We start from the raw sequence: 10,670 nt of genomic DNA, 5'->3' as shown, positions 1-10,670 counted from the left end.
AGTATTCATACAACACCTAATGAAAATTTTAACTTCAGTTGTAATTTACGCGAAAATTTCAGATCATTTTTTTCAGTGGTGATTGAATGCTTTATGCTAACAAAAACGGTAAAATACATTTTAGCAACATTTACTGATTAAAATATGTTAACTTTAAAATGCCTAAACACGTTATAGTCTAAATGCATTTTAAGAATTGAAGTAAAATACTTCAGTTTCCTTCGGGGCGTTGTGAATATCGGTCCTGGTCTGTAGGCAGATATCGGATGCCGCGAGAACCGCTGGGAACTCGCGACACGCATCTGAAAAATCTTTCCTCGGATTTACTTTGAAACAAACCGAATACACGCGAAGTTCTTGGTGTCGTAGAGAATGAATGTGAATATGAAAGCCGTTCTCGTAAAGGGTGTGTACGTTATTTTTAAACGGACATCAGTATCTCAGATGTTTATGGCCCCTTCGACCCAAAAATGCGTATGCGTGCAAAATAAGATCCTTTTTGCGATATGCAGTTTGAGACGTTAGCCTTTCTATAGGAATGTAGCCTTTATACCATCGCTCATGCAGGCAATCAAATAATTTATTCTTTGGTTCATGATCTCTTATATTTGACACCACAATTTTTGTACAATGTATACCAGTACATACAGGGCATGAGTGTTAGTGAAAAGTGAATTAGTTGACCAATTCAAATAGTGTCGCTTTCAGTGCGTTCACCTTGTTACGCAACGGTTAACATACCATTATTATCATTACATAACAATTATACCTGTATGTTTAAAATACACTTAAGGTGTCATATTTTTATTTGAAATAAAACTTTTTAATATTGAGTTGTGAAAAATGTCCCTTTTCATATAATTAGTGTGTGTTTTTTTTATGAGGGATGTCAGACGGTTGCATCAGGTGCGTGTCATCGGAGTATGCTATGTGTACCTAGTATAAATAGCAACTAGACGGACCATGCATGCCATTGTCATAGTAAAGTTATGCTTTCATAAACGCCATACTGGCTTTAACAATAAATAAGTCTGTCATAAAGTAGCGCACGTTCAAAACAGTACAATACACCATATGCCTGTGGTATCGGTGACAGGTTTTATATTAGTAGGTGTATACACGCCTTCAACCATGCTTATCGAGTTTAACAGCCTGTACAAACCTTACGGTCTATAGTCAACAGTATACCTTTGTGTACCGTCGTTGGCAGGCTACCACATTTTAAAACCTTAAACGGAAGATATGTATTGATGTGTAGAGGTATGGTTTAAGGACATTGAACGGAATTTAAGATGCCGTGTTTATATGTTTGCGAGGGAATAAAGACATACTATAATACAACAGGGATTACTTACAACCAATAATATGACCATGGAAGGTGTTACCAGTGCCATGTATTGTGTGATAAATATGTAAAGAAAATTGTTACGATGTATTCATGTCCAGGACTTCATGAAATGACATGACGTTAAACGTGCACAAACTATGGGCAGGCAGTATAATAATAGTACGACAAAGGTCAGATTTTCGTGGATTTAACCATCAGAACTGGTCATGTTCAAAGCAATAGGACGCTGGAGCGCTCAGATACGCTCGAATGGCTTAGAGCTTATAAGCACTATATTCGGAAAAGGTGGCAAAGGCAGAAAATACGGAGGAATCGACGATGAAACGGAGGAAATTTTCAGCGACGCGAAGGAAGAACTAGACAGCGATGATGACCTCTCAAGTGACAGTCACAAGGTTGAGATACACATTAAACAGGACAAAACACATTCTTCGGATAATTTAAGTACGTTGAATGTACTTCCAAGTACAGTTGAAACTGATACTCAGGACAAAAAGTCGGGAGCAGATGTGACAGAAAACAAACATGGAGGCAGTGAACATAGTTCAAATAGCGACCTGTCTGGTGACGTGACAGATTCTTTCGCGGATAAAGCTGAAAGCGTAAAGATTGATAACAATGTAGCGAATATCAAAGTCCAGATAGATGAGCCAAATGATGAGGTCGGCGACATCGAAGCTGATAAGTCGGAAGCGGAAGAGGTGGTGCAGGATCATGAACATAATCATACAGAAGACAATCACCACGAAGTAGACCACAGCGACACCAAAAAGATGCTAAAATCCAAACCAGGTGATATTCCGAAATCCAGTTCATCTTCCTCGGTGTTCCAGAAAATGCACAGAAGGGTAAACAGTTATACTCAGAGACAGTACGCAAAATTTGACAACTTACAGGAAGATGAACACGGACATTCTGTTAGCAGTGTTCTTGAACAGGCCAGTACAAATGGCAATAATCATGTTGACAATGTGATATCGTCCATAGACCATGTGGATGGAGATAATTCGTTACTTACGAGTAAATCGAAGAAAAAACGAAAGGTACCATTTTTTAGTTTTATTCGAGGATTTTTTCGTCGAGGTGGAAAGGAGAAGTTGTAATTACATAAATTATTAACATTTGCATAAAATACTCTTGATGTGATGCAGATGCACATTGATTTTCGCTGAAAAGTATTTACATACATATTTAACTAACCACTAAACAAAATGGTTTAATTGTAAATTTTAAAATGATTACACTGATTGCTAAAACGGTTATCATTGTACTGACGAAAGTGTGCTTTTGGGTATCAATAAAATATTGGGCTGGTAATGCTATTTTAAACTATCCAAACCTTGATGATTATAAAAGGGTTAGAGACAATCAGTTCAATGTCAAACATTTCCGCGTAATATTTTTCAAAGGAAAACTTCATTTGTTAGCTGTATTAGTTTGAGCTGCTTAAGTTAGTAAGATATTCAATACAACAAATACTCTAGATCTACTTTGTAAATTCAACGTTCTTTGCAATCATGTATGTTACGATGTTTAACCCATTAATGCCTAGTGGACTGTCCCATCCTTCTAAATTGGATCAATTTATTTACAAAATTAGGGATGTCTAGTATATTTATTTCTTTATTTAGAATATTTCTTACTGAAATTCCTTAAAGCAAACAGCGCAGACCCTGATGAGACGCCGCATCATGCGGCGTCTCATCTGGGTCTACGCTGTTTGTCAATGCCTTTTTTTCTAGACGCCAGGCATAAATGGGTTAAGGGTTGGGCAAATGTATTTACCGGTACTTAAGCGTTTAAAACTGGCCTTTTTCAACAAGCCCGACCGAACCTTGTTTGCCAACCAAAGATATTTTCGTCTTTAAGTTTGATTTTTTTAAAGTATAATTTTTGCTGCATTCCATCGTATTCGCCAATGTAAAATTTACACGCGAAGACAGAAATATGAATTTTGAATGCATACTGGGAAGATTTCTACTCATGCACAATTCTTATTTAAATGGGAAGAAACTTGTTTATGAAAAAAGTTTTACGCAAAAAATACTTTAGCCAACCTACCTTTCCTATTTTTGAAAGTGTGAAAGTAAAAAAAATTATTTGGACTGATAAAAAGGGGATTAACACTTGATTTAACAATGGTTGATAATCCCAAGGTATAAACGAATAATTATATTATTATCTTTCGATGATTGAATAAGGCAAATGTATTTAAGCGATATATATATCGGTATTTCGGTCTATTGTATATGAAAGGAATTTTCATAATGCGCTGTAAGATAAATATTAACGTTGTTTGCGTTACATATAGACACATTCTCTGCGTTGATAGTACATATAAATTTGATATACAGTAGTACATACATGTAGAAGTGGGTTATCTACTAGTATTACAAACGGATAACATAAACATATACCCGCCGATATTGGCATGCCATCTAGTATCTATATAAAATTGCTCATTTCATAACATGATTGTTTTAAATGTATAATCTGACACTAGCTATGCCTCTTTCACTTTTTGTTGAATCCAGGTAATTTAGTGCATTGTCCATATACTGTTGTTCAAGCAACCAGTGTTTTGTATGATTTTGATTATGCATCCTAACTTATTTATTTATTCATATTGCGTTGATCATTTTTGTTCCGCGTTAGTTCGATTAATTTGTTAGGTGTTATTTTGATGAATCAATCAGATTATTTGTATTTATTATTAATATCTCGGTATTCGTTTTTGTGTGTGCACAGTATTTATTAATATTGCGTCTCATATAAACATTTTTATTTCGTTGCTCATTTTTGTCCGTATCAAATTAATAAAGCAAACCAAACATTTGCTTATATGTATTGAAATGAACAAAATAACCCTTTGAACGAATTAAATGTGTATGGCATGTATGTACAGTATTGTAATGCATTTTGGATGTCGTTTTTGTCAAATGTGTGCGCTGATATTTATTGTACATGTATATAAAATGGACTACCGGTACCTGGTATATGCATGTCATGATTTCAATGTACATTTAGAGTATATTTGTTAGAGTACCACTTGTTTTGTTTAAACATTTTTAATTCAATTAAGATACCCTTATGCTTTTTTTTATTTATGTTGAACTTGCATAACCAGAATGATCTGATTTTAACATGTTTTTATTTTGGAAACTTTGCATACTACGTATCATATACTCGCAAAGAGTATAAATGCAAAACAAGTACGAACTTTTAAAGAAATGTTTATTTATCGAGTATTTGTATATAAAGGTTTTAATAAAACCGTTTCATAGTTTAAGTAGATATATTGTTGAATAGAATCTCTATTTAATAAACTGTTTGGCCTTAACGCTGCTTACGAATAAAACTATTCGTGATCAGATACTTGTGCGTGTCATTAAAGTAAACATAACTGGTTAATTTATTCGGAGCATATAATCCCCGCACGCGTGTCGCCTCGTATTTTACTATTGCTGATTTTGTTCACTTGCTATTCACCCGACCTTTCCGATTGGACATACCGCTGACTTATCTACGATTCACTTCACCCCAAACATAAAACAACCCGTATTTACCCTTTTATGCCTAGTGGACTCTTGGAAATAAATTAGTCCAATTTAGAAGTATGGGAATATTTCTTACAGAAAACCCTTTAAGCAAACAGTGCAGACCCTGATGAGACGCCGCATCATGCGGCGTCTCATCTGGGTCTACGCTGTTTGCCTAGGCCTTTTTTTAGACGCTAGGCATAAATGGGTAAAATTTGTTTATACAACGTAAGCAACACACTTTTACCTTTGGGTGAATCCATTTAGCTTATATGGACTATCTTCAAACCGTAATCTTCTTATTAAATTAACATGGGTTATGGTCCTACACACACACGTCGAAGTTAAACCAAGGTGCGCTAACCTCTCAGGCGACCTGCGCCATATCCACGAAGCTCTCCCCCCATGGCACAGTCCAATAAAAGATCTTAAGAAAGATATAAGTTAGTGCCGAATATTGTTGCAAGAAACAAACGTTGATCATGTGATCACGTGCAAGATGCCAAGAAAGTTAATACAAAAACTTTAATTAAGCATGCATAGACGTTAGAGCAAATGAATACAAATATTAACTAGAAATGGCGCGGCAAAGGCCGACGCGTATCCCCACGCCGCATGTTTTACCCAGGGGGCGCCCCAGGCTTGGTAATTGGGCCCTGCATAGTTCAGATTGACCGTATTGTCAAAAGAGATGTTCATTATCAATTTGAAGTAAATCAGTGTAGAAATGAAGAAGTTATGGTAAAAGGCAATTTTTGGTGGGCGTGGTCTATGTGGGCGGGCATGCCCCAAGGTTGGTAATGGGGCCATGCATAGTCGAGATTGACCGTATTGTCATAAGAGATTTTCAGTATCAATTTTAAGTAAATCGGTGTAGAAATGAAGAAGTTATAGTAAAAGGCAATTTTGGGTGGGCGTGGCCTATGTGGGGGGGGGGTGCCCCGGGGTTGGTAATGGGGCCATGCATAGTTGAGATTGACCGTATTGTCATAAGAGTTGTTCAATATCAATTTGAAGAAAATCTGTGTAGAAATGAAGAAGTTATAGTAAAAGGCAATTTTGGGTGGGCGTGGTCTATGTGGGCGGGATCGCCCCAGGGTTGGTAATGGGGCCATGCATAGTTGAGATTGACCGTTTCGTCATAAGAGATGTTCAGTATCAATTTGAATTAAATCGGTGTAGAAATGAAGAAGTTAATGTAAAATAACATAAAAAAATGAGTGAAAATCTCTGACCCGGTCCCACCCCAACCCCCATAACTTCTGACCCAGGGGTCAGATCAAAATTCCAAATAGTGTAGAGTCGCACATATGCTCATAGCTACCATGTGCGTAAGTTTCAAGGTTCTAGTGCTTATAGTGTAGGAGGAGATAGTGGTCAGGATGGACGGACAGACAGACAAACAGACACACAGACGGCGGAGATAACCACAATACTTGAAAAGCGTGGAGATAACGACACTTTTCACGGATTTTTGTTGCGTGTTTTGAATTTTATCTTAGAATGCGTCAACTTTAAAGAAAGAACGGAATTGAAGAGAACAAGTTTAAGAACATGACAATGTCTGCACCCCAAAAACAACATAAAAAGTTGACCACTCAGGATTCGACCCAGGGTCGTCCGGATAAAAAAGTCTGCACAGGCTTATCAGAGACGGCGCTGTGCGCCTAAACTTGATTTTCGCTAAAAATAGACTTATTTTACACGAAAAATAATAAAGAGCGGAAATTGTCGTCCCTGATTAGCCTGTGCCGTTTGCATAGGCTCTTAATTCTTGAACGACATTACGCACATGTATTTAGCACCGTTTTTCAGTAGCTAGGCTGAATTAAGTTTAAACAACAACAAAAAACACAACAGCGTTGTGACTTTGGACCCAGGTGATCCATTTCTTCTACAGATGGCAAAGAAGGCGCGACGGGCCGTGCGCGGAACCTGGAAGTGGCTTCAACGGAGCATTCGCATGATGGTGGACACTCAAGGCTTTCTGGCGCCATCTTTTGTCAGCGCGTTTCAGGCCAGCAGTGCAAGGAAAACGTGATCGGACTATCAGGATATGAGCATTTCGTTTCAGATATCTAATTGCCGAATGTTTCATTTGGCTCTTCATACGTAGCGTAACTTAAAAGAATAAAAAAAACAATTACGTGCAGTTTCAGCAATTGCAAACGAAATTCGCCTTTTGCAGGCAGTCGTATGAACGTATATGTTGATTATAGGTTCGATACATTACAACCAGCGCTTGGAGGATGTACTCATCGTGATTGTTTGGGTTCAAGCAATACAACATGTGCGTAATAAAATAAATGTGATCGTATTGTTTGGCTGTCATAGCATTCAATCAGTGTTTACAAAATGTAATCAGATAATACAACCAGTGCTAAGGAAAAGTAACCGTAGACTCGTATTTACTTTGTGAGGCTTTAAACAATACAGCCAGTGCATAAAGCATGTATTTGTATAATTACTTTTGTAAAAAAAACTGTTGACATCAATTGCACAGAACAGTGAATATTTGGTAAGCGGTTTAAAGGCTATTTTAATTAAAAGGGGTTTGCCGTTTGCTACGAAAATGTGAACATTTCCGCTCGTAGTACATGTTGCTGGATTCTGGTAATTGTGTTAAAAACCAATTCACAGGAATTGGCTTACTCCTTAATATATTTAACAACTAAACTGCTTCAATCGAACATAAAGAAGATATTAAAAATTGTATCTGAGCATTTGGTTGAGAAAGAAACGATGGTGTTTTATTACTTTTAATAATTATTGTGCTTTTCCATAATTGTACCTAACTGGACACATGATAAACACGCTATTTTTAAATGAAGTCATTCTATGTGTAAAATGTTATAATTTGCAATAAATTTATTATCGTCATGCAATCTCTTTGTCCGGTTAGCGTAGTTGTCGGAATAGAGGCTTCTTCACTAGGCGACACCTTACCATCCCAAAGCCCAGCTCATGTCGGACGGGTGGTGTTTTACCTTGGAACTATGACCCTTCACCACACATGACAACGTAACAATTGAATACATTTCGGTAACGTGTGCCGACTTGTAACATGCAAAGCATGTTTAAAGGTCTTTGTTATATTGCGTTTGAGTTAAAGAGCTGAACACATTATTTTGGCATATTTTGGATAACTCAAGGGACATAATTAATTTTTTTAATGTGATCCGGTACATACCCGAGATTTAAAGCCCAAAACAATGTCATCAAGTTTGATGATAACAAGATTGCAACTGTTTGAGGCAATAGCGGACTGGTCATTAATATAGCTTACCGGAGCTAAAGGTGCACATTGTAAGCTATAAGAAGACCGTGATGTCTGTCGTCCGTCCGTGTGTGTACCCGTACGTCCTTTAACCTTTTATTCAAGCGACATTGGAACTGCTGGGCGGGAAATGACAAAACTTCACAGGAGTGTTCCTTGGATAGTCTTTTATCAAAATTGTTAAAATATTGTCGATCCATGGAATAATTATATCAAAGGACTAAAGAGGGGGTTTCGGAAATGAACAATAAAACAATGCCCTAAACTGCATGGCCAAATGTTCAGTATTTACTATTTAGTATGAAACATCTTATTTTGGTTCTTGACTAAGTGTTCAAATCATCCATATGGGGTAAAAATTCACCCGGTCCTCGGGATAGCTTGTATTAAAAATAATTATATAACGCAGACTGATCTCATCTTAAACCACAGGGTCCAGAAGTTTTGTAGTTATTGTGTAACATGTATTGTGGCCGTCTACCATGTTTGATCCAATAATTCCCTCGAGGTCAAATAGGTTCTGATATTGGGGACGCATGCTTTCTTTACAGGTATATAATGACATTTAACAAATATCCTCTTACGTTTTAAGGCAAAGTGGTATGGTATTTTAATGCAATATCATATAGTGTCCTAAAACAAGTTTGTTTAAATCATGCCACATAGGGACCGATATTGGTCTAGGGTTAACTTGAAGCCTTTGAAAATAAGTTTAAAAAAATCTTCTGTAAAAGAATATGGACCATGTGTATAATAGTTGGTACTTTGTAAAAAATAGACTTACATAGCATTATATGTTTGAATTATGCCCCTGTTGTCAAAAGTAGCCACATACCGTTGATCTCCAGTATTATACCGCTAAGCCGCAGTCATGCTTTTTAAAGGACCGCAACCATTTTCAAACTCAGACCAGATATCATTAGGGCTAATGTTCTCAGCAAGTTTCATCATGATTGGACCAAATATGCGCCTTCTAGAGCTAGAGTGTTAACAAGATTCCACTATAGCTGTTAAAGGCACGCCATGCTTTTCTACGAAACATTTTCAAACTTGGCTGAGATACTATTAGAATAATTATTTTGACAATGTCTCATGAACATTAAACTGGCGCAAAATCTTCTATTCAGAAGGAGTGCTGTTTTGGAAGATTTTACAAAAAAAAGTTACTTCTAGAGTTTTAAAGGGACCTTTTCACAGATTTTGACATGTTTGGAGTTTGAAATTAAATGCTTTAAATTGATAAATGTAAACATCGGAACTAAAGAGTTCCAGTATAAAACAAAAATAAAATTAAAGAAAGAAAAAAGTAATCCACACCATGGCTCAAAACGCAGACCCTTGGAGTAAAAGACTAGGCCTTAAGCAATCAGGGTCATATCAAGAACTATGACAACATAACTTTCCTTATTATACATTCGTTTCGCGTTTGTAACGCTTGATAATTTTCAGGTTTTTCATTGTCACATGATGCATACAATGCATATTTTTTTAGCATGGTTCAATTTTACCGTTTCTTTTCAAACACAATAACTAAAACGAAAAATTGAAACAATTTTTTTCCATTGTGTCAATTAATTTAAACATGAAAGGTCCCTTTAATAAGCTTTTTATTTAATTTGACGATTGACTACAATGATGCAAGACAGACAAAATGCAATCACAAAAGGTGAGCTAAGAACAGTATAGTTTACCCCCCCCCCCCCCAATTGTTTCCTTATATGTTAGGTTCTAGGCCTCACCTGATCCATTACAAAATCGTAGGGCAGGACTACCTATTATCCTTTATATATCTGGCACCTTTGTAATCAGGTTGATATCAGCATAGTTGTATGATAGAAACTAATTATTGGTCTGCATCATTATAGATGCTTCTCATACATGTATATACATGGGTATATAAATTTTGTTTCAGCATATTGACTCCCATAACCTTACAGTGTTTGAACATTTAAAACTGTAAATGAAAATATTGTCAATAATTACCAGAGCTCCAGATATGGTTTTGTGAAATTCTTAACGTTACTAGTACTACCAGATGTTCAAAAAGAATTCTTAACTCTGAAATTCTATTTTAAACGTTACTACTAAGTTTTGGAAAATAATTCTTAACTTTTCTAAATGATCTAAAAATAAATAATAATGGGTGTCATCGTATAAGATCTTTTATATATTGTCTTTCTTAACATTCAACTTCGGCTCACTTTGCGTACAATGTGTTAAAAGCGTGTTTTTTGATTGCTTTGCAGTCTTTTTAGGACGTCCTCTGGGCACAGTCTTTTTTTTGAAAGATAGACTGTACACGCGCTTTTATTGGAAGAAATGTGCTTTGTTAAACAAACCTGATAACAATTCTATATAAGTACCGAAAAGATCGTTAATATGCGAAAAGAACTCAATAAAAATCTATACAAACAGATGTAAAAATAATATTCGTAACTTGATTTTGTAATTTTTAATGGTACAAACAGATTTTAAAATAAATACGTAATGGACTTGAAAATAATTC

The 10,670-nt window shown here is 36.1% G+C and overlaps 1 protein-coding gene across 1 annotated transcript; it reads left to right on the top strand.

The window, feature by feature from the left end:
• The first annotated feature begins 1,140 nt into the window (after window positions 1-1,140).
• On the top strand, window positions 1,141-7,767 carry LOC127873043 (uncharacterized). The gene is made up of 2 exons (XM_052416606.1): window positions 1,141-2,391; window positions 6,788-7,767. The coding sequence occupies exons 1-2, from the start codon at window positions 1,555-1,557 to the stop codon at window positions 6,926-6,928; spliced, it is 978 nt and encodes a 325-aa protein (XP_052272566.1). The 5' UTR covers window positions 1,141-1,554; the 3' UTR covers window positions 6,929-7,767.
• The last annotated feature ends 2,903 nt before the right edge of the window (window positions 7,768-10,670 follow it).

The sequence above is a fragment of the Dreissena polymorpha genome, chromosome 3 (genome assembly GCF_020536995.1).
Source record: "Dreissena polymorpha isolate Duluth1 chromosome 3, UMN_Dpol_1.0, whole genome shotgun sequence".
NCBI lineage: Eukaryota > Metazoa > Mollusca > Bivalvia > Myida > Dreissenidae > Dreissena > Dreissena polymorpha.
Note: the sequence above shows the minus strand (reverse complement) of the source record. Positions and strands in the feature narration are given on the sequence as shown.

What these genes read in the sequence shown, in the direction of transcription:
- LOC127873043 (XM_052416606.1), top strand. Translation starts at nt 1,555, where the DNA reads ATGTTCAAAGCAATAGGACGCTGGAGCGCTCAGATACGCTCGAATGGC. An exon ending in AATCGAAGAAAAAACGAAAG is followed by an intron (nt 2,392 to 6,787) that starts GTACCATTTTTT and finishes TTTCTTCTACAG; the next exon opens with ATGGCAAAGAAGGCGCGACG.